At 36.6% G+C, this 25,001-nt stretch overlaps 1 protein-coding gene across 12 annotated transcripts in view; it reads left to right on the forward strand.

Annotated features, from left to right (window-relative positions):
• Positions 1-25,001, forward strand: part of AP1S2 (adaptor related protein complex 1 subunit sigma 2) — a 33,397-nt gene that overhangs the window by 2,648 nt on the left and 5,748 nt on the right. For 5 of the 12 annotated variants that reach the window (XR_012778520.1, XM_075521913.1, XM_075521969.1 and 2 more), the window contains exons 3-4: positions 6,614-6,722; positions 7,658-7,795. Coding sequence is in view for 5 of the 12 variants with exons in the window: in XM_075521913.1 (XP_075378028.1) it covers positions 6,614-6,722; positions 7,658-7,795 (247 nt within the window). In the remaining 7 variants the exon portion in view is untranslated. Of the gene's footprint in view, positions 1-6,613; positions 6,723-7,657; positions 7,796-16,120; positions 16,145-16,922; positions 17,018-18,083; positions 18,130-24,457; positions 24,584-25,001 lie in introns of those variants that run through there. The other 7 variants (XR_012778516.1, XR_012778512.1, XR_012778508.1 and 4 more) reach the window with 5 other exon arrangements.

The following is a 25,001-nucleotide window of genomic DNA, read 5'->3' on the forward strand; positions in this document are numbered from 1 at the left end:
ATATTGTTGTATTCTCTCTGTAGGGAGGACAGAGAGAACTGGAGCTGAAATGAAGAGTTTGTAACTCTTTTCCAGTGTACCAAATGGGTAGAATCAAAAAAGTTTAGATGTTTTAAGTCCTGTTTTCATACATACATTGGTGCATGTACCATCAGGCGCATGAATGTTACCAGTCTACCTAATGCATGTAGTCCTTTAACACAAGGAGGAGGAAAGAGGAGGAACAATATGTAAGGCTGTCCTTAAAGGAAGCATACACAGTTTTTTCTTCTGCCTCTCTATTTCCTCACAAAAATTCTTGTACATACCTGTAGACAAGCTTGCTCAAATGCTTTGTGCACTCTCTTAAGCGATAATGCCTGCAAGTGCTCTTTCAGCTGGGCTTTTATGGAACTAGATCAGAAAAATTAGGCATGAGTAGGCCAGTCTGTTGCCTTCCTTGCCCAGTCTTGAACAGCAGTAGCTATTCTGGTGGTTAGTTGATTCCACACAGCTGCTTTCCCTCCCTGTTTATTGTTGGTAACAACTACTTGTCATGTCCTTTTGTGTGTCTAGGGAACTGGTGGAAATGTGGGTATGACTGTTCGAGTTGCTGAAAGCTGTGGTGTTCATGCATCTCAGTAGTGTGCTGTGGGTCCTGTGGTCAAGGAGAATGAAGAAATTTGCTGGGAGATGTATCTAGACCATTTTGGGCTGGATGTAGGCTGCAGTCCATCTGCTAGACTGCTGGTGTGCACAGCTGACTGCAGTAGCTTATTTCACTGTCTGCAAACCAATCTGGCACAGTTGGCCTATGAAATCTTGCTTAAGATTAGCTTGTATCAAGCTAATAAACATCTCAAATCTTGCTTTACTTGCTTTTTTTGGCAAGTTTCATTATGCTAAAACATCACCAGAAGGACTGGGTATAAGAGGTGATAGTTTAAATTCCTGTATCTGATAACATTAACAGCTTTTAGGCTTGTGGGACAGACTTTTTCCAATCATCACACTGTAATTAAAGTTGATGAGTACCAACTAGTATGACTTATTTGGAAAGGGAGATCTGTTATAGCTCGGAAGTAGATAATGCCAATAAGACAACCGTAATAGTCAAAGTCTAATACTTTCTGAAAGGTGGGCGGCTAAAAGAGAAACACACCTGCAGGAACTTTGTGTGGTTTGTGAAATTGCAAAAGGTCCTTCCAATTGCTCACAGACAAAAGGCTCTTGAGCATCTCTGCTAAGATCTGTTCTTCTCTGATCTCTTATGGGGAAGGATCTGAATCTCCTGGTGCAAATGTTTTTCAGTGTAAGCTATAAAAGTATGTGCATAGTACTATTGTACATGTTGCATGTGCATATTGCTATTATGAGTCTTAAATTGCTGAAATTGATGTGCTGTTCTTGTTTTTAGATTGTATTTACTGTCAACATGTAGGAGAGAATTGACCTAGATATTGTGACTGAAAGAATGGTTGGCAGTATTAGAAGTATACTCAAGGGTCTCACTGATGTACCTTTTTGCAAGAACAGAATGAACTCAAATGCAAAATTGGCAAGCCAGTAGTTTTTGCTGCCTTCTGATTCTTAAATATTTATCAAGAAAGCTGGACTTTTTTGATTAGCCTCCTTAGGTCTGTAGCATTTCAGCCTTATAGGATGCTTTCCAAATGGAACTTCAAGAAAACAGAACTGTGTGTTTTAAAATCCATCTGAATGTGTGTGACTAACTTATTTTCCTTGGTTTCATACATGTAACATTGATAATGGTTACAAAATAGGGCTGGTTGTTGCCTTCTTAACTTTTTTCTTTAGCGCTACAAAACACAGATGGAAAGGTGCCCTGCTTTTGACATGGTTCGTGAAATGGGATGTATGTGTTCTGTAGCTGGTTTGGAAGAGAGTTTTTCAGGCTGGTAGACACCAGGGAATTGAAAAAGGATGTGAGCTTCTAACTTCAAGAGACAAATAGAAATTTGAAGTGACTTGCTGGGGAAAAAAAAAATCAAATACGGGAAGCCAACAACAATTGCACTTTATGAAAATAGAGAGGGAGATCTGCAGACAGCTGATTAGAAACTTAGCAAACACAATGATCACTCTTCACGTTTTGTCATTTTAAAAACTAACTGTAGTGGTAGTGGAGCTTATAGGGTTGAAGTTCATGCAGCTTTCCCCTTGTGGCAAAGAAATGTGTTATATGCTAAAATTTCTAATTTCACTAAAAAAGGAACTTACGATGTGATATTTTTTTTTCTTTGAAGATATCAGCTGTTCACTATTTCAGCTGGCAGTATGAGTTATTTTCATCGTGTAGTATATTGCAGTCAAAATCAGAAGTTGCAGAATAACTGATTTTATGTAAATTTTACTTTGTTAGCATTTGGTTAACTGAGATTATGGGACTTGGCTATTGTTTGGTAATTTGATTAAGGATTGTGGCTTTGCTTTTATGTGTCAGTTTGGAACTGTATTTGCAGTATAAAGTTATAAAACTATCATAGCTTGTGCTGCCCTTAATGTTGTGGCAGTTGTTTTTAACATAAAATAACCATAATCATAGGTTACATTACAACTTATTTTTCTGTAAGCCTTTAAAACATTCGTTTTACCTTCCCCCCACTGAAAGAAACAAGAAAAGAGCCCATTCTACAAGGAGCGTGCCTCTTAGCTCAAAGTATTGTGAACCTAAGGTTCAGTCATGTGGCTAGTAGTATGTGTCCAGCAGTTGACAGGATGCCTATCTTTCTTTATGTACATCTCAGCTGCCAGTTGTATCTGTTAAAAATGTTACTATGGTGTTGATTAGGTGGCTTTGTAAAACTGACTGAAAGCAATGATTATAGTGAATTAGGTACTTGGGTTTGATTATTTTAACTTGATCATGTCCTTTTTATACAGGATTCTAGTTCATGTGGCACTAGGAGGACCTCAGCATCAAGAAGCAGCAGCTTTTTCTTAGTTGATTACCAGTACCAAGCTTTTGCTCATTTCTAAAACTACTGGGGGGTATAGCCCTGCTGAAATGAGAAACTGTAAAAGAAATGCTTAACTTCGGTAGTGTTATTGTTGATTTCTGTTGACTGAATAGTGACTGATCTGCCTGTCCTAGAGTCTCAGAACTTCTTGTTTTATTAAAGAAATGTGTAAGGTTTTTTTGGAGGAGAAAAAAATCTTTTGCCAAGCACAATCTTTTTAGTGGTCCCAGTTTTCACTGGGTCAAGTATCACCAAACTACAGATTCTTGGGCTCCCCTAAGCACCTTTCTGCCTCTTAAAGGCAGCTTGGTTGTAATTTGTAGTTCAGCTCTGCTCCTGCCAAACTCTGTAAGCTTTAAATTTCTGCAATTAGGATCTACGTGCAAAGCGACTTAGATGCTGACAGACTTATGGCTTGCTTGCAGCTTTACCTGGTGACAAACTTCCAGGGATGACTTCAAGCACATCATCTCATCTAGTAGGAGAGCACCACTGAACTGGTAGGATTTGCAAGTTATGCTCTGCCCACAGTGACCTGATCTCCCAGCAGAGTTACTGTGCGAGCAGAGTAGTAGTGGAGAACTCTGCTGAAGCGTTGCCTTCCAATTGTGAGGCTTCCTACTACTGAACTATAGCAACTATTGAGGGGGAGGTTCATGGATTTTTCTTATCACAAAAAAAACCCCTGAGGTAATCTATCTGAAGGCAGGAATTTGTATAAGTATTTATACCTCCTGTGTTTCCTTTTTGTTCTTTTATTCCATATTAAATTTTTAGGTCATTTTTCCAAACTGTTTTTGGTCCCCTTTCTGACAAGTGGAGGATGTTTATCATAAAATACTTCCCTAAATGAGTGTAAGCAGGTGGCTCGGGTCTGAAGATTCTGCTAATAATGCCGACAGAGAAAAAAACTGCCCCAATGGCAATAGGAATAAAAAGGGCAGAATGTTTTTTAACAGACTGCACTACATTTGCTTTTGTGTGATGTGGCATACTTTACTATCAGGATTTGCCTTTTCATTGGGTGCATGTGAAAGACAGGTTTCTGTCAGGCTCATTAGGAAGGAACAGCGCTTCTTCAGAGCAGAAATCTTTTTCAGCCCAAGTACAGTGATCTACTTGTCTTTGTATGGACACACTCCATGTAATCTTCGACACTTAGCAAAACCTCTAGTTTATCTGCTGTAGACTATATGTGGACACTTTTTTTGAAGCCCTGGCCTGCAGAGAAAAAAAATTACAATAAACTATTGCCTTTGAGAATTTGGGTCTGAAGAAAGGTATACCTTTGTAGTATGCTTATGCCCTTTGCAATGATGGCTGACTTGTTTATACTCTTCCACTATTTGACATTGTAGGCTTATTGAATCTGCATGTTTTCTTTTGTTGAGGAGTGATCCATTAGTCACAGTTGCTACTTAAAAAATACTTTGAAAAATATTCTCTGCATATAATGATAGATACCCAGGCCTCCATTTTGTGTTGCCCACTGCGTAGTTTTTGTTTCTTGGTATTCTTTCTCCAAAACTGCAGTTGGCAGAGCTTGAATGTGTAGTCTGCTCACTAGCTGCCAAATAAAGTCTTTCAAAAGTACGTTACGTTTTCTTTTAAATGAGAGCACTGAGAGCAGACCACTTTTCTGGGAAAGTATTTTATGTTAGGTAGTCTCTCTCTTCCCCCCTCCCCCCCGCCCTTTTTCGCAGGTATTTGCATAAAATAATTCTGTGCATCAAAAGAGACTCTTAAGTAATAGGGAAGCACAAAAGGACTGTCCCATGTGGATAAATTTCAAATATATGAGTTTGATTTGATAAGGTCGCTGATATGTGATTCAACTTTTGTTTAAGCACTGTAAGGGAACAGTTTAACTACATCATAATCAGTGCTGGTCATCTGCATATGAAGAAAGCTTTGTTTAGATGGATTTGGCCTGAGTGCTGGTAATTAGTGTAAATGTCAACTAGTGTGCCAAAGCTCTTTTTTTTTTTTTCCTACAATGAAATACGGTAACATTGAGTTTGATTTACAAATTCCTCAGTAGGTTTGAAAACATGTTTTTTCTTTATAGGATCACTTTCCCATACTTTTAAAAATAGCTTTGTCTAAAAGATGCCTTACATAGATTGAATTTTGCAAGCTACTACAATGACTGTAAATGTTCTTGAAAAATTAGTGAAGCACAAACACAACAGTGTAAAATCAAAAGAACTGTGCTCAGATAGGACTTCTGATGAGCTGACAAGTCACCATGGTGAAGAGATGAAAGAGCAAGGGAATTAGTGTTAAGTGCTTCAATGGAGGTGTCTTCCTCTCTTCCCCCCCCACTGTGTTTTGTGGTAGGATGGAAAGAAGTTGTAGGTAGTAGGTTTTTTATAATAGTTTACAGCTTTTGAATAAAAGTTATTCTGATTAGTTGTTCATGATAAAGCCATAGCAATTTGACTCAGAGCAGAGTAGGGAGACTTTTAGGTCATAAATGATGCTAGATGAGTGGCTGGGAGACAAATTTGAACATACTACAAAATGCAACATTTTTTTGTTGGACTTCTAGCCAAAACCCCTGACAGTTTCTTTGGGGGCTGACAAAGTCCCAGCTGATAAAATATGCGTAACATTTAAAAGGTGTATGTGTTTCTTTGTATGGGAAACATATGCATCTTAAACTTGGCATTCGCATCTGAATGACTCCTTTTTCATTAGGGCTGGCTACTCAGAGTGCTTAATGTGGCCAGTTGTCCTCTCTAAACAGGCAAACAAAAGCTGTTTCTGGTTCATGTAAATTATCAGTTACAACAGGTGTTACTTGAAATCTTATTTGTGCCATGTGTGTCTGTACAGCATATGGTTTTGGCACTTCAGAAAAGGCTAAATGGGTTTTTCAGCTTTCATTCCTGTTTTGTTTTTGCAGCAGCTTTTTTAAATATGACTTGAACAAGTGTATGGTAGAGCACAGTAGAATTGGATGGTCTTTTTTGTTAAAGTGGACCTAAAGATTGTATCTCAAGTAAAGAATTCCCTGTCTTCCAAGGTGGAAGTGGATTGCTAGAAAGTAGCTGATGGCCTCTCCTTAGTCTGGTACCAGGACAGTTGGTAGTGATGGAGTTGTTGACTTACTAGCAAGTGGGTTATATGACGTTAGTGTTAGTTTTGGAGTTTTTTGGGCATTTCTTAAATTCTCTATGAAGACCAAATCCTAATTGCTAATTCAATTTCTTTCCCAAGGCATTTTCTATAGTTTTTAATATCTCTGTGTGTTAGCTTGTGTGATAAAAATTTAAGATTGAATCTGTTGATTAGTATACCAGTGTTTGGATGTTACAGATAGTAGAGAAAATATCTTGCCTCAGAACTCTGCCAGGAGGCCAAAACATACATTTCCTATTCCAGCCACCTCTTAGGCTAATTTAATTCCGTCAGCTAAAGGATGGTAAAGACTGAAGTCTTGCTTGATTCAAGGAGGCAGATGCCTTTCGTACATGCATTGTGTGTGCTGGTCTTTCAACCATTCTTTGGTAGAACTTGCATGGCTGTTGGTTTAGAGTAACAGTATGCTAAATTTGAATATGAAGGACTACTGAGAACATAATACATCTCAAGTGCATTCATTTTGCCTATGTTCTTATGCTAACATCAGGTTTATTTTGTTGTTGCAGATACGCAAGCCTCTATTTCTGCTGTGCTATTGAAGATCAGGACAATGAACTAATAACTCTGGAAATAATTCATCGCTATGTAGAACTTCTTGACAAGTATTTTGGCAGTGTGAGTTAGTAATTTCTTTTTAATTTTTATGGATTCACAGTCTCTTTATGTTATGTCATTTTGTTTTATGCCCACAGCACTTCTAAAAAACGTAATCAACTAGCTGTTGAAAAGGTGCATCTAACACATTTAATGTTGCTTGCTTGGCCAAACTAAACTGATGGTTGCCTACAGAACTGTTAAAATACAAAATTAAATTAATAACAGTTCTTTTCCCAAATTAATAATCTGGAGTTAACTGCCTGTATTTATTTCATTTCGTAGTAGTCTCACTTGAGGTCAGATAAAATCTTATCCTTAGCTTTCTGTCTAGGCGCCCAGCTTTCCTTCTCCTTGGCACTGCTCTAGTGTGTGAGCACTTCTTGCATCTGCTTCCAAAGGAGGCAGTTGATTGTGAACTAGCAGGAGCAGTAAGGAAAGAAAAGACAGATATCTGCTTACCCAGATAGCAAACACAACTGTAGTAATGTACATTAGCACTTTTAGAAAAACTGCTGCTCGTCCTTCTGACTAGGAAATGGATGGGATGAATGAGAAATTTGAGATTGTGTTTTCACATTTTTCTGTAAGATTGCATGATCTGCCTTTGGATACTGCAGGCAAGAAGACAACTTTTATAGGGATATTCTCTTGCCTCATGAAAAGCCATGTCATAATGATGGTTGTGAATTGAACCCTTTTTAACAGTGAAAATGTCTTTCAAAGAGGTTGCTATAACTTTTTAACTCAAGCAAAAAAAGATTTTTTTTCATTTTTTTTTCCTCAAAGGACTGGTTTTGTTGTTGTTGTTGCTCCATTTCTTGAAAGGTTATAGCCTGAGGCTAACATCTGGATTTGATGAAGTTTGGTGAAGCTGTGAACAAGTTAAGTTTTGTTGGAGGATATACCTCAATAGATAGTTGTTGTTTTGCAATAATGCTTGATGTTCTTTTTAGGTATGTGAACTTGATATCATCTTCAATTTTGAAAAAGCGTATTTCATTCTGGATGAGTTCCTTTTAGGAGGGGAAGTTCAGGAGACTTCCAAGAAAAATGTTCTCAAAGCCATTGAACAGGCAGATCTTTTACAGGAGGTAAGCAAATTCAACTTCTCTGACCAAACTATCAGCATGGTAGGCTGTGACTCGAAAAAGCTCCTGTTTCTCTAAGCTTGTAGGAGGTTCTTTTTAGCATGCTTAGCATGTAGTTTCTAGTTAGTTGTCCTAATTGTGCAATATGATGATACCTGTTCTCTTCATTTTGGTTGGCATGTGTGTGTTGTAATGTGATTTTGCATTCTGCTAGAAATGCAAGTGGCTGTTTTATATGTATGCCTAGATAATTATAGTTCATGCTGCTTTAACTTAGTTTTGCTCATGTGTCTTTCATTTCTTCTTTTTATTAATCAACCATTAGTTTTTTGTCATACCTGATGCATGTTCACTTCTTTACTGTTTCATTGCTGAAATCCAGAAGCTAGACTCTCTTCTTTGAGACTCATTCAGGTATAGTTCTTATTATAAAAACCTGCCTTTCTGCTATAGGTTGCTTGCTCTGGAACATTTCTGTCTTTTAAGTTGACAAAGCAGTAATAGTAGTGCCGTAGAAACACATGGAATGAAGTATAAGAAGATTTGTTTTTTCACTTTGAATGCTTTTGTTGTTCATTACTAACTTCGAAGACAGACAGACAGTTTGCATCTCTACCATTTTTCTTTGGAAAACATTTGATGAGAAGGGGTTCAATGGTATAGAAAAACTTAGTATCATGTCCCCATGTTTCTCCATCCTATGCTGGGTTTTTTTGTGGGTTTTTTTTTGTGTGTTTTGTTTTGTTTTTTACACTGAATTGCTGTAGTCTTGAGGTCGTGTTAAGGTTCTTGAATGTCTAAATGGAAGTCACAAAATTCTGGTATGCTGGGGGAATCATCAGTCTTGTGTGCGAGTCAGTGGAACCATACAGTTTAATGGGGATGATGAACCTTCATTTTTTTAAATGTATGGAGGTTCACTGCTAAGATTCTACAGAAATGTAAGAGCCTCTATTTTTTTTCCCCCCTCGTGAACCTTCAATTTGTTATTTTGCCCTGTGAGTTAATTGCTTAATTCTCATATAAGCATTCTGTGTTCCACTTGGTAGTCTTTTTTGTTGAAGGTGGTATTAATAGGATGGGGAAACACATAATGTTCTTTACCCTTGTAGTTGTGTTTGTAATCCTTTCAGAATACAGGCAAATCCACAGCACATTAAAGTTCTTGTCTGTCAACAGCTAGTTGGTGTCATGAACAAGGTCAGCCATTACATGCAGATTTGCTACCCTGTTTTTCTAGGAAGGAAATATATGCACTTACTTACTGCTCGTGTTCTGATGCAGTTTTTGTTGAGCCCTTCTTTACTCTTAGAAGGAATTATCTTAACCAGAAGTCCTGTTGCAGTTTACAAAGGGGGGAAAAAAAAGCTGTTTATTCTCTTAAAATATTTTGCTTTTCTTTATATGAACACAGACATAACAGATTATCTATTCTAGTCTGTCTCCTGCTAATTATACATAAAATAAATTACTGTATTTTTTTCTTATTGTAACTGGTTTTGAATTTTATTTTCACCATTTTCTTAGGGCTCTTCTAAAGCATTTTACCTCTAGGAATTAATTACTGATTTTCTATCCAAACAATTAGCATTCTCTTTTTACACTTAATACAATTTCAAGTTAAAAACTTTACACAAAAGGAAGTATCACTTTTTCAGTGGGAGACTTTTCCATTGCCCTCCATTCCATTCCAGATAGCTTTACTCTGATTACCCTTCCTTTCCCCATCTTTGAGATTTTCTGTTCTGTCAAGGTTTATTAAATCTTTGCTGATTAAATTGGAATGTAACAGTATCACAGCACCACTGTAGTCTTATGTTTGATTTTTGTTTTTCATTCTTAGTTATATTATATTGACTGTTGATCAAGTATAAAACTACTCCTTATATCTGATTTCTAGTTTATAAAACCTGTAAAAGTCTGAGTTTGTATTTAAATTGAGCTTCCAATAAAGTTCGACTCTTTCTGCAGAGGTTTGTTTTTGTATCAGCTGCTGCTATGTGCATGATGAGTTTGAAGAGGGTTGTTAAAATAATAGTTTGTCACAACTGGAGACTTTTTGGTACTCTCAGTTAATTTCTGCTTCCCAGAATACTTCAAAGCTACTGGAATGAAATGTGGTTTGATTCCTAATGCAAACGATTTCTAGTAGGGTTGTTGTGTGTTTGTTTTTGACCATGTCAGATTCTAATTAATTGCAACAAAAGGACTTTTATTTGGCCCTGAATACTGATATTGCCTAATTTAAAAATTATTAATCAGTGTTGAATACACAACATTATTAATTAGGAACACTACATATATTAATGTATGAAGCACCTTAAAGATTAAAAGCTGTACAGAATACTTACACAAAGGAAAATTATTACAAATACATTAAGTGGCTATTTGCATCATGTTAAAAGAAAATATGCAGAGGCATAAATTGCTGAGTAGTGAATTAGTTATTAATAGCCTTGCCTACTTGTATTTGCTGTGGCAGTTTTCCAGGATGTACTTCTGTTTCTGAGCACCTTCTTCAGTTTGCCATTAAGTTCTTGGTGCTTTGCAGTACCCTTACTAACTGCTAGAGGTTGTGTGACTGAAACATACTAACTTTGTAAGCCTTTTTCACCTTCACTTTCGTGTTTAGCTCTTCAATAATGTGCTCAGTGCAAATATTTGTTCCTTACCCACCCTACCCCTCACCCCGCACCACACTTATTACCACCCGGTAACTTACCAATAGTCAGTCATCAGTACTGGCTGTGTTATCCATATGAATGGTAGTAAAAACTAATTATTCCAGTGCTTCCATGCTTCCTTGTAAATCAATTGCTAGAAATACTTCTGTTCAAAAGAATGCTGTCAAGTGTCTTGTTTGATAGTTTTATATCTTGTTTGCTATAGAAATTTTAAATACTTAACTAGTAATTACAAAGGCATGCATTTCTGAAAAGGTGCTTTTTTGCTTGTGTGAACAACTCAGTTATACTGAGAGAAGAAAATTGGCAGATGCAGTATGTTGTTGCATGAGTTAGACATGTGCAGTGTGGAACAGCTAATAGATAATCCTGTGCATGATTTTATGATACTTAAATTTTTTTAATGCATGAAACTAGCAACAAAATATGTTCTGTGCAAAAGAGATGATCTGATTTTTGTCACCTAAAAATCTAATTGCTGTGGTTTTTATTTGATGGTCCAAGTAATTCAGTATGGTGCTTGGAAGCTCATGGTCATTCACTGTGCTAAAACATTAAAATCAAGGATTTAATAACTCTAATATCTAAAACAGGCAGTTATGTATATATTTAAAAGCAAATTTATACAGACTCGCTCATCTTCATTTGAAGTAGAAGAAAGTTCCTAAACATTGGCTTCAAGTGAAAATTCTTTTTGTTATTTATCGTATATAATTTTTTGAAAAGTATTTTGGAAATTATCCCCATTTTGTCCACCACTACTCTTTTGTAGGGTCTGTATGTATTCTTTTAGCAGTTGATTGCAGAACATCTAAAATACTTAAAAAAAAAAAAGTATTTTTTTAAAGAGGTATCTCAATAAAAAGGCCAGTGGATCTATCGAAAAATAACACTTTGTTTCCATCGCTATTTTAGTAATGATCAAAAAATCTAAAAGCTATGTGAATGTTTTTTCTTAGGCTCTTGCAGGTTTGCCTCAGGTAGTATTTACTAGTCCTTCCACATGAAGAATAATAGATAAACTATCAATTAACCTTATTTCCTTTACTATTTCAAGCCCTCACCTCATCCTATATCCAGAAGGGTACTTAAATTGTTAATGTCAGCTGACTTGCACTAGATGCATAGGGTTGCTATGTAGATTTAAGCTTTTAGTTTTAGAATGAGCATCTTTGGAAATGAAAATTTGGTGCATTTCCTGCATATGCCATGAAAATTTTCTTCTTGTAATGTGCTAATTGGAAACTGTAGGTCTGAAGGTATGCATAATAGTGGAAAGATGGTATTAGGTTGTCCTTGAGATATGACAAAATAAAGGACTGTTAGCATTAGCAATGACAAAAGAAAATCCCTGATACTTAAGCCTGGAGTGAGTGGGAGTATAAGGGTTTTTATCTGGTTTAGGAAACAGCCTGTGTAAGCACCTGTTTCTTACTAGTCTCCTGAGAAACTTACCATAATTAATGCAATTAATTCAGTCTTCACTTAATGTTAGGTCTTAAATATAGACTACTGAAATAGACTGCCTTCCTAAGTTGGCAGTGACATTATTTGCCTCAGCTATACCTGTATTCCTCTCAATGTGAAACAGGAATGAATAATGAAATCTTCATTTTAATGGAGATCTGACTGCCTTGGTTGCTGTCTGTTCTTCATGTGTAACTTCTGGCTTGGTTTCAGGTAGTCAGCTTGGTTGGCCAGTTTAAGACTGTTGTTCGTAAGACATCTATGTGCTTGATTTTAGGCACAGATAATGATGAGGTGCTGGAGTGTGTCCAAAGAAGGGCAATGAAGTTGGTGAAGGGTCTAGAGAGCAAGTCTTCCGAGGAGTGGCTGAAGGAAGTGGGGTGGTTTAGCCTGGAGAAAAGGAGGCTGAGGGGAGACCTTATTGCTCTCTACAACTCCCTGAAAGGAGGCTGTAGCCAGGTGGGTGTTGGTCTCTTCTCCCAAGTAACAAGTGATAGGATGAGAGGAAATGGCCTCAAGTTGTGCCAGGAGAGGTTTGGGTTGGATATTAGAAAAAATTTCTTCACCGAAAGGGTTGTCAAGCATTGGAACAAGCTGCCCAGACAGGTGATTGAGTCGTCATCCCTGGAGGTGTTTAAAAGATGTGTAGATATGGTGCTTAAGGACTTGGTTTAGTGGTGGACTTGGTGGTGTTAGGTTAATGGTTGGACTTAATCTTAAAGGTCTTTTCCAACCTAAACGATTCTGTGATTCTATGATCTGTAATTACATTTTAGAAGATAAGTATGGGGAGCTATGAGAGTTACCATGAATGAGAAAGGGATATGTTGTTAGTTCATTATTTAAGGATTAGGAAATAGCTACGATCTTTGTGGATTTGGAATCCCTCCCAACTTGTAGAAGATACAGTAAGTTGTGGTAGTGTCTTGGTAGCTGTCAATTTTTGTAAAATGCTTTTCAAACTTCAGTCCCTGACAGATGTTGGATATGTAGCAGGAAAGAGGTTATAATGCAGTTACATTGTTTGATCTCTTGGCTTAAGTATGAAGTGTATGCCCTGTCCATTTATATTGAAGGTACTGACTCTGATACATTGGTCAAAAATAAAGTGAGGTTGTTTATGGTGTTGGTTTTAGACATTATTTAAGAACCTGGAATGAAACTATTTCTGGTTTTATGTGATAGGTCAAGTCTATACATAAGCAGAATAAATAAGTCCAATTTGGGAATGTGCATTCAACATAATTACTTTCTTTTTGAGGTATTGCATGTTTTCTGAATTGTGCTGTTCAAACTGTAGGTCCTTTTTAAGTAGTAGGTGAGGAAATGCATGTGTGTGGAAATAGCTTTTTGTTAGACACTTCGAGTGAGAGGTAGGTTTTTTTCCCACCAGTCTTGGGAACAAAAAGTTGAATTGCTTGTTCTTAAAGACTGACATAGTTTGTCACAAAACTATTACTCAAAACCAAGATAAAGCATATTGGGCCTAAGTGAAGAGTTCAATTGCTTTTGTGTTCATTTTCCCACATCAATTGAACAGATAGTTACTGTTTTTTTGAATGAACTAGGCCTTGTATACATGCTTGACTACAGTGGTGCTCTGTAACATTGTGTATATAATATGCTTCACTTTGGAATAATTTATTTGCATCTTTTCTTAGGAAAATTTGTTTATTTGTTGTTCAGTTATGATATGGGTTATACTTGTGGTCATAAAAACAACACTGCTTCTTAAATTCAGTGTTCGCAGGATGGAGAGCAAGAAGATACTAAAGTTATGAAGTGTTTGATTGTGTGGAACTGTGCAAGTGTGGTATTTTCAAATGTGTCAGTTAAAGTTCCAAGCCTTGTCATGCTATCATCTGTTATTTGTGTACGTTTTGTATTAGTTTGCTCTTTGTAGCATTCTGTTCAAGTAAAAAGTGACTTAAAGTCTTTATAGAACTGCATTTCTGACTATATATATATATATATATATATATATATATGATTTTGGCTATCTTGCTTGTCAGTGACTGTATTATAGACTATTCAGTTTATAAAATCACTGATAAAACCTGCCAGCAGTTTTTTAAGAAGTCATCATAGCTTCATAAATACCTAATATAATTTTTATAGTATATTATAAATTCCACATTTGTTATAAATAAATTATATTATAACTATAATTTATATTATATTTATAAATATATTATAAATTCCACATATCTTATAAATTCCACAGCTGGAATTTAGATGGAATGAACTGTAAGAATACATGTAATCAGGAATCATAGGAGCATTGCTTCTCTTTGGAACAAACCTCTAAAGACAACTAGTTGTAAATTTAATAGTAGCAGGACAGGTCTGTAAACCTTGATAGCAAAGGTGTTTCCATATTTTTAACAGATATTTTTGAACTGTCCTCCTTGTACTGTGGAGTAGGCTTCCCTGCAAATATTTACCAAATCATACTCTTTAAGGCAATAGGAATTGGTCCAGAAAATTAATAGCAGAACCTGCATCTCTGTTTTTCTCCCAAGTAGGAATGGGGGGGAGGGGAAGTTAACCTTTTGAGATTTAAATGTCTTCTTGAAAATGTGTCATTGAGTATCCGGGAAGTTAATGTATCATACTTTACCCCCTTCCCATTCTCAGACTGCCTCTTTTTTTCTGATAACTTAAATATTTTACTAGTCTGTATGTGAGTCTTTTGATTCTTCTTGAAAAAATGCAGTTCAGTATCTTAATGTTCTTTGTGAATTTTCTTGCTTTTCTGCATGTGTCATGATGCTTAGGGCTTGCCATAGATTTGCAGGCTGTGATTTCTAAATGCTTTAGAAATCCAGTTGTCTCTCAAGAAACATGTTTTCAAATCTTAATCTATCTTTGGCTTTATGAATTGAAAATGATAAAGAAGTCTGCTTTTCACCTGAGCAGCTTTTGTTCAGACCTTTAAAATATCATTTTAGTAAATCTGTCTCCATAATATTCTCCTTTTTTCCTGACTGTGTGTTTTAGTGTGTATGATGTAAGATGTGAGTAATCTTATTCTATTAAAGAAATCAAAACGCTGATTAGAAATTCTTAAGACTCAACAAGTTGTGAGGAAGGAGTCTTCCATATAAGTATTGAGTATGCATTCAGTCAGCTTTGCAAATTGAAACATTAGGAAGTTTCAATTGTAAGTAAAACAAATTAGTGTAAGTGGAGTCCTTGCTGTTTGATAACTATTCAGTACTCTCCCTGATGTGAATTCCAATACTGGTCAACAGCATCCACTTTGCAAAACTACCTATGAAGTTGATCATTCATTGGTACAAGCAATTTTTGTAGAACTGTTGAGGGTATATTAACAGTACACCAAACTCCTCATAGATTATAATTCTATTAAGGGTATATTTATTATCTGTACACTGAACTGATAAATTTTTCTCCAGAGATACTCTTCTGTTGCTGTCTTCTGGATGCGTCAGGATGATATGATGAACATTTTAGCACTGCTGCATATGCCATAGCTGTTTTCAGGGGCTTAGTCGCGTGCTTTTGGTCAATAAGCATAGTAAATTCAATGAACAATTGCAGAAGACTGCTTGACAGTAAGGAGTATCTTATCTTCAAAATTAGATGCTCTTTCTGAATAAGCACATTAATCTGCATTTTAATAGAACATGTTCCCTGAATCTGGCAGAATGCTGAAAAGAGCAATGTTAACGTTTGAACCTTGAGATTGTGAGGAGAAAATTCCATTTTTACTCTGGTGTCTGAGATGATGTGTCATGTTGCAGTGCTACTACCCTCTCCTAAAATTCTCACTACCTGTGAAGATGGTTTTAGAGCGCCACAGAATAGTAGGTGAAAAGAATATGAATGCCCCCAGGAGGCATCCTGTTGTGTTCGGCTTTTAGATTCTCATTTCTTTGTGGTCTTATCTGTGTGGTGTACAGATGTCAGGCACATTGCTGGTATGTGTTTTGGAGCTTTTATTTGTTATTTTTAAGGGAGAAGCTATGTTTTTTGTTGCCAGGCTGTAACAGTAGCAACAGTAATAGTTCTGGTGATGGATATCAAGATCCATTAAAAGTGTATAAATTTTAAATCTTGCGCTGAAAAATTGATTTTAAAAAGGCAAAAAAAAAGTCTGAAAAGACCTATTGTTCACAGTTCTTTGAGAAATCTAAATATTTTTGATTAACAGATGGATTAAAGTGAAAATGTTCAACTTTTTTCACCAAGCATTACTACATGAAAATGACTGGCTTATCCCGTACAGCTCAGCAAGTAACAATGATTTAATAGTAAATATGATTATGTAGCTCTTGGATTAAATTGTTTAAATTATTTCAGGGATGGTAGATAGATAAGTGGAATGAAACTTATTTCCCTTCATGGAACAAATTTTACTTTGATATCAATGTTAGTAATAATACTGTGTGAAACTTAGTCGCTGAATTGAATATATGTAAATTTGGTAGCATCCTATTCTATTACACTCAATCTGTTATAATAATGAACAACTGATCTTAAGTTCTCTTAAAAAAAATCTTTGAATTAATATTCTGTCAAGCACAGGTGAAGCTTTCTAAACAACTGTCTAGAACTTATTCTTTTAAGGTACTAATATCCTTTATCTTGTTAAGAAATGAAAAATAGACTTAAGAGGTTTTTTAATGCATCTACTTGCAGTCTTTGAACAGATGTTTTTTACTGATGCATTTCTGTTGTTTGCTTTCTTAACAGTGGACTTTTAGTAGGACCTAACAAAATCGTATTAACATAAAGAATAACAATATCTGAAACGCATTTGAGTGAAATAACTGAATTTACTTTTGTATATAGTTTAGAATATTTTCTAATTTTTGTTTTAAATGGAAATAAGCTGTAAATAATTGGGTGGGTGTTGGTTTTTTTTGGTTTGTGTGTTTTGTTGTTTTTGTTGGTTTTTTTTAATTAAGTAGTTGGTATTACATTTTCACTGCTCCTTGATTTTGTGTTTGTAGAGCCAGAATGAAGACTGGGGAGGTTTGTCTGAGGATATCTTATGATTAAGAGCAATCTAAGGCATTAGCCCTTTTGACCCCCATCTAAATGATTGGTAACTACCAAGTTTACCATTTTGGTGGCATGGATTAAATGGGTGCTATGCAAAGACTGCTGCACGTGTAATTAAGTCCTTGCAAGGGTAAACAGAAAATGGGTGACGGGCTTAACTTTCTGCAACACTTGCATGATGGTCTTTGAAGAGTGCTTTGAGTGTTCCCTTTTATTTTCCTTTTTTGTACTAACCGCATCAACTTGAAGTGTCTGACTTCTACTAGCTTTCTTTGGTGTTGATAATTACGTGGGATAATGCAAGTTAGAGAAATGGATACCAAAACTAATAACTAAACAGATGTTTGGCTTTGTTTACTTACAATCAACCCATGTAAATGTGTATTTACTGGAAAATGAGCTGTTTACATCTGCTGTGCAAAGAAAATGGGCCCTAAAAAGACTGGGTGCTGCTGAAATTGACTGTCTATCAAGTGCCGGATGCTGCATGACAGAACAAAGCTTATTTGCATATATAGTGCATTGCAACATATTTTTGTCCAAAGCATAAGTGGAATACATTGTGGCAGTCCTACTAATAAAGGTAAGATTTTATTTTACGTAAGGCAAGTTGAAAACACACATGAAAATGATTTGCTGGAGAAAACTTAATTAGTCCGCTGCTTATTTGATATCATGATAAACAAGTAGTTCAGTATACAAATTGGCTTTCGTAATGTGGAACTGCAGTAATAGATCTAATTTCATATGCAGCTTTATAAATGTCATGATTTGGTTTCCAGAAAAAAGAAAATATTATAATAGACAAAAATATTTTGTAACATGTTCAAAATCAAATTCACTGGTGGTGTATGGGTATTTTTACCATTTAAAAGTTACCTATTTTATGATACAACTGTTGATCTGTGTTGGGGAGTAGCTAATAACCTGCTTGCATATTAGACCTGTAGAATTAGGGCAGTCAAGTGATTTGTTCAAAATAGATTATGTCCAAATTCATATAAGAAATTCTAAAACAATGATAAGAAAACCTAAATGCTCAGGCTTTATTTTTTCCACTTTTTTTCCCCCATGTTTATTGCTTTTTCTCTCCTCTTTGTGATAACAAGTTCATGTATGAAGAGTGTGATTCTCATGGTGAGGTTAGTATTAATAGTGCAACTGTAAACATTTCCTTGTGATTAAAACTTATAAAAACTTATGAAAACTTATAAACTTAAAACTTATTAAAACAATATAAAAAGTATTTATATTGTTTGGGACCTATACTAAGCACAGAGCTTTTACTTTGGAGTCTTAATCTTTTTTGTTGTCTTAGATGGCTACAAAGACCAATTCTGGAACATGCAAGCTCAGGTTTAGAGAATTCTGTGTGACTCCAGTTTACTTGTCCACAGTATGTCCCTGACAAATTCTATGTATGGACACAGTTTTAGTTGAAGAAATGTGCTTTGTCCCCATTAATTTAAACACAGTGGCATTATCAGATGCCTATGGGATGCTTCTTCCTGGCCTGTACTGTTCCCCGGAAGGAGTGAAGGAATAGTCGCTGTGTACAGAGCTTAATTTACACAGTTGTCGTGACTCCACAGAATATAGAGAAATGGGGATGGCATTTGCTGGGATGAGTGGAGAGGGACAGATAGATGGTTGCACATAATAACAGATGGGGATAGTTTACCTGCAGGAAGGAACTGCAGCTTGTATATAGGAATGAAGATCATCTGTGGTAAAGAAAGATCTCCTGAGGTAAAGAAGGTTGTCTTTGGGCAAGGGGAGGAGTTTGACTCATACAGCTTCTGTGCGTGGATTAACCTGATATTTAACTAATAGATTATACAGCTTCAAATTACTTAATCTGTGTTACTCTTTCAAGCATAAACAAGCACTAAATGAGTAGAATTTGTTTTTCTTGAGGGCTGTTTCAGAGAGATTTGTTTGTAAACTAGGATGATGAGTTCTACATGTGCTATGTGGCAAGTGTAATAAGCCACATAATCAGAAGTAGTCTATTCCCTACAGAATTTGGTTAGATTTAAGGTAAGCCTTGTATAATGTGGAAAAACCTAAGTGGTATACAACTAGACAGGGTGAAATCTTTTTATTTTACATTCAAGTTCTACTGAATAGAACTTACGCTTTCTATCGAGCAATTTACAGATGGTAAAGTCACAGTCTTGAGTCAGGGTGCAGTTTCCTCATCACCTAAAACCATGCTGACAGTGACTCTCTTGCTGAGAAGGCCAGATCCATTCCTGCTGCCACCTTTGTGGTGGCACTTGTGTTGATCCACTTGCCCTGTGATTATGTGGTTCCTAGCTTGTTAGCTAAAATCTGAGAATATGCAGGGGAGCATGAAGGAAGTGCCAGGAGGAGGAAAGCAGTGGCATTGAAGAGGGAAGTAAAAGGCAGCTGCTTTTGGTGGCAGCCAGGACTTTTGCTAAAGCTAATAGTGTAACTTAAATTATGTCTTATTTTTAACAATTCCTAGTGTATCTAAGTGTTTTAAAAAGCCAGTGTTCTCCATGTATCTTGTCTTGACTCGTGTCTGTGGGGAACCCCCAAGTCAGCTAACATAGTTAGGTAAGTTTTAATTTACGTGTCTCAGGCCAACAGCTGAGGTGCAGCATAAGTCATAGGAGTGTGGCAAGGAGCTTCAGCAGCAGTATTGACTTACAGAGTTTTCAGTTGTCCTTTCCCTCCCTCTTTCCTCTGTGCCAGAGAAACTATATGACTGTTGTAGAACTGGATTTCAGATCCATTTAAACTGATCCAATTTAAATTGCTCATTTCTAAAAACATACAGTCAGCAGCTTTTCTCTGTTTATAATGTGGCCCTGCAAACATTTATCCAAACAACTATAAGAAGGCGAAGTGCTGCAGGAACAGGAAGGAAGGGGAATGCTTAAATGCCATTGCCATGGAAGCTGAATGATACTGGACGTGACATGGCTTGTTACAGCAGTATATTCTGGTCATCTCTTCAAAGATAACAGCCCTATGGTTTAAGAAATGGTTCCTTAAGCAAAGGGGAATAAGTGATGCAAGCCTGTAGCTGCAGTGCTGGAAGAGAATGGAAGAAAACATTAATGAATCCTTATGTGCATAGTTTGGCAAACTGCCAAACATACAGACACTGTAGGATTATCTGATAGAGAACTCAGTGATTTGTAATAACTTTGGCTCTAGCTTCACAATACAAAGCATTCAGTAGCAGTATTTGCTTAAAGCATTTGTGTTTTTGTGGTGGGGAAGTGGAGCCTCCAGTGGATGCTTAGAACCATCCTTACCCTTAAGGAGTAGACTGTCAATTCATAGCTCACTGCGTAGCAACTGATTGGCAGGTATAAAGCACTGCCTCCTGGAGCGATTATCACCTCTGATCTAGCAGATCAGAATAGCAACTAAGAAGCAGGAAGCACTCGCTATTATCCCGTTACAGTACATGAAGTTTCTTCTGGTATTTTTACTTCTGCTTTTGAGAGGGAGGCAGGCAGGCCACTGCTGATCTTACGTCATATACTTCTGCTTTGGTCTGTTGAGGTGATGTTTTAGAGCTGCAGTGTGTGCATATGCTAGGATGTTTTGCTGAATAACACTTGCATGATGACTGTTGCTGTTTCAGACTAGTTAAGTATTGTGCTGACTAATTTTCACCAATCTTGAAGATTTCTTTTGTTGTCCTCTGTATAGGAAGCTGCAGAAAAGATCTTGACTTGGAGTTGGCATGGATGTAGGATTGTTCTTTGTTTTTGAAGAGCATCATAGTTAATATTTGTCCTTGAATATGTTCAAGACCTCATGGGTGTTCTAGGTTCTCTGAGAAAACACTTTGCTCTCCTTTGAAAGTAAAGTAGAATTTTCCCAATAATCATCTAATTGGAGTTTCTGAATAGTTAGCTAACCAAAGATTGGGAAACAGATACTCTTCTATTTTGAAATCCCTGAAAAGGCAAGTGAACAGCAATTTCCTAAAGCAGCCTTTAATTCGAAATATTTCCTAATAAAGATTCAGAAGTAGAGTGTAAAAGTAATTGCTTCTGAAGCATTGCTAAAGAAGTGCTTGTTAAATGTTAATCTCTACTGTAAGAACTTCATGTTTCTAAACAGAAACCCTCACCCCTTCTCTCTGTTTTCCCTATAGCCTGCTTCTGTGGAAGTGTTCCCAAACTGCTGTGCACTCCATGGTCCCGCATCTTGTGTGTTGTTCTAGCTTGGGGTTTCTTTAGATGCTGGGAGCAGAAAAGCCAAGCCTTTATCAAAAGGTAGCAGTTGTAATTTTTGCCTGCAGTTAACATGGCTTGCCTTCATAGGCTTTGTGCTGGTTTTGATGGGAAAGAAGTTAAAAGAAAAACCAAAGCAAACTTTCCCTGAAAAAGAAGGTGTGCCAAGTGTTCATGAAGTCTACATCACTGCTGTGTGATGTTGTCAGTAAAATGGCAGCGCTGCAAAACAACTGAACTTGAGTCAGTTTGGTATAGGCACAAATAATTTCTTGTCTCTCTCTTGCCTGAGGAAATAGACTGTTTTCTTGTCCACTACAGACATAAAATAGCTTAAATTGCAGGAAGAAAATAATTTCAAAGTAGATGTTAGGCAAATTTTCCAGTGGTGATAATGAAGCATTTAAGCAGATTGCCTGGAGGGCATTAAAAAGTTTCCATCACTGGGTGCCTTTAACAGATTAAATATCTCTCAGGAATACTACAGGTATGCTGTTTGGGGGACTGGATTAAATGAATTCCCTTCTAATTTTTGTTTGATTATGATTTTTAATTAGGTTGGGTCATGACAAAATTGGCTCAGAAAAATGTCAGTTGGGTTGGGCTAGCTAAATAGTTTTGTTGACTCAAATCAACTCTACTATTTTTCTAATTTAAAAATCTCTAATGATTCAGGCCAAAAATTTTAGGGAGTATTATTAGCTTTTTAAAATGAGTTGTAAACACAGATGTCAGTTTGAAAAAGATGGATTCTAGTAACTTTAAAATATTGTGGAATTGCAGTGTGCAGCTTGTATTGTAGAGCTATTACTGCTTTGGCAAAACTAGGATCTAAGACCCATGTGTTAAAGTCAGATAAACGATTTGCATCCAAGTTTTTAAATAAGCAATGATTTTTCAGAGGTGGTATTTCATATTAGTTTACTATTGTATTGTGCTGTAAGGATACCATTGCCTCTTCCCTACCTGCTAGATCAACTGTATAAACTCATTAGATCCAGATAGCTAGCTATCTTAAGGACATGCTTCACAGGCTCAGATGTTGTCTGAGGTCTGCAGAGCCCCACAGAAGGAAGACAAGGCAGTCTAGATACTGATTGTAGAAGTTGACATCTGTCCTTTCCCCCAATTTGTCTTTTCTGGTATTCAGACCAGCAGGCTAACTGCTCTGGAGACAATGTAGCAGGGAACACAGTAAAAAATTTAAGAAATCATAGTTGGAGCTTGTGACATACTGTAGTTCTGTGATGGCAAATAATTTGTCAAAACTTTATTTTTCCTTTCTATTGTTCGTCAGGCCGCCCACAGTGCCAGACCCTCTGTGTGTGATGGTCTCTGATGTCCTCAGTGGGGTACAGAGGTCTCACTGAGACTGCAGTGTTTTCCATCTCACAATATTGCTGTGTTATCGCTTCATATCTCAGTTACTGTTGTCTTCCATTTAATCTTTTAGGTTCACCTCTACAATGTCAGTTTATTGCTAGTCTAGCTGCAGGTGGTGTTTACATGTTCTGTAGGCTAAAAAGCTGCCAGGAGCGAAATAACCACTTTCTTCCTATTGTTATCTGACAATCTATCTTCCTTTATCAGTAGATAATAAGTTTCTGTCAAGATGAGACACTAATCCCATAACAGTAATTTGAGTCAATCATCCAATTTTGTGTACCAGGATTTTCGCATCAAAGCCAGTTAATTCGTCAAGTTATAAACCATTGAAAATATGAACAGGGCGGGGAATACCCCGGGGTGTGTGGGAGAGTAGAAGTTTGGAAAGTACTGAAAGGTGACAAGTAGATAAATGTGAAATGAACACTTCCATGTCCTTATTTGGTGATACCAGTTGTGTAAAAGGGAACATGGTCAGCGCTTCCAGGCCAGAGTATGCTAAAGAATGTGTGCAGCCTGGGATAATCTTTGAATACAACCACAATGAATGGTAATCAACCTCATAAGAGTGCTAGAAAATGGGCTGCTCTCATTTTTCTTTCTGTCCAGAGAGCTATTGTAAAATTAAGGAGAAATCTGTTATGAGATTTGACAGGCATTTCAGTGAAGACACCAACTTTGATGGGTCCAGGTTTCCAAGGGTGGAACACTGGAAGACATGAGGGTTTTTTTTTCCAAGGACGAGGAGAATCACAGTCACATGTGTGCATATATGTTCCAGGTAAAAACTGAAAATATGAAACCATAAAAATTGGGCATTTGAGTTTGTTACAATATGCCTGTTTTTCAGTTGTCTTCATGAGCCTATATCATGCCAGCAGTGTTAAGTAAAGTGGTAGTTTTCAGTAAGTACCTCTCTGGGAATTTTTTGTCTGTGGAGGCTCCAGCAGTTCTAGAGTTAATATTTTCTCTTTAGTCAAAGCTTCTACTCCTTGGGGGCTAGTACTGTATACCATCATCATGTAGTTCCTTTTCCAGTTAGGAATATGCCTCAGCATTTTTTTTTCAGTGTAGGCCGATGCTTGGCTTAAGCAGTAAGAGAGGTTTTAAGAGTTAAAATTCACATTTGTAATGCTCTATTATATACCAAATTCTTTTGAGCTCTACCAAAAATCACAGCAGACTTCATACAACTTAGTTGCAACTATCACCGAGGTATAAGTGCTACTGTTTTGAGAACTATTGCATTTGTAGTTGGCTTGTTCAGAATAGTTTTAACTGCTATGGAATAATGTTCAGATTACTGATACTGAAAAGCAATATAAATCCTGTAAAGTTTCTAGGATATTTTTGTTGTGCTTTTTTTGTAATTGGAGATTAGAATTTAAAAATATACAGGCTTGAACATGTGAATAAACTGAGATGGCACAGAGGAAATTGTTAGGTTTAGAAGTCATGGGAACTTTCTCAGTTCTGTTGTAAGACTTCTATAATTTTGTAAGACTTCTGTAATTTTAGTATGATTTATACTAAAATAGATTGAAGATTTTTAATTGGTACATCATGAAAGATGGTAACTGATAGGCAGAGTTGTGTTTTATGCTTCCCCCCATCCTGAAGGTGTGTAATGGGCATATGTGGGGCAGATATTCCTAAATTGCTATTACTCCATTAAAAATGTCCTCATCTGTCTTCAGGGCATTGATTTTAATACAAGAAATTGAGTATTGCTTGCTAAGTCATCTTTCAACAAATTGTATACTAACGTTCATGCTAGTAATATGAGAGTATTAAGTTCAGTGGCATAATTGAAAAGCAAAAAAACCTTTGCCTTCTGTGAGAGGTGTCTCGGATACCTACCATTTTTTAAACAGGCACTCTTTGATAGAAAGATCATTTTTGTCACAAGTAATGCCACTGCTGTACTACCCTGGCACAGTGCTGCTCACAACTGTGTTCTAGAGGCCTGTTACCAGTGTGTGTTTATCAGAGCAGATACAGTAGGTCATGTCAAAATTTCACTTAGCCCAGTGCCCTGTCTCTGACAGTAGCCAATAGTCGATGTCTACCAAAGAGGCTAGAATGGAGCAAATATATAGGGTGGTCTATCTCTGGAAGTGTATCTCAGCTTCAAACAGTTTTGGCTGAGAAGAAACTGAGTTTACATAATACAGTAATTATGATGTGAAGTTGTCCTGTATGTTGTTGGACCCAGCATGCAATGGGGGGCGGGGTGGGTAAAACAATGGTTCTCCCTGCCCTCTCCCCCTGGGAGGTCTAGAGTAGTCAAAAATACAATATTGTATTTCTGTATCAAATGTCCTTTTCATGTCAGAGATACAATAGTGAGATAATCTTTTTGTTTTATTGCGTATCTGTCCACCTTTCTATTATGTATAAGAATATGTACATTTCTTT

Source organism: Mycteria americana, chromosome 1, assembly GCF_035582795.1.
Source record: "Mycteria americana isolate JAX WOST 10 ecotype Jacksonville Zoo and Gardens chromosome 1, USCA_MyAme_1.0, whole genome shotgun sequence".
In the NCBI taxonomy this organism is placed as follows: Eukaryota; Metazoa; Chordata; class Aves; order Ciconiiformes; family Ciconiidae; genus Mycteria; species Mycteria americana.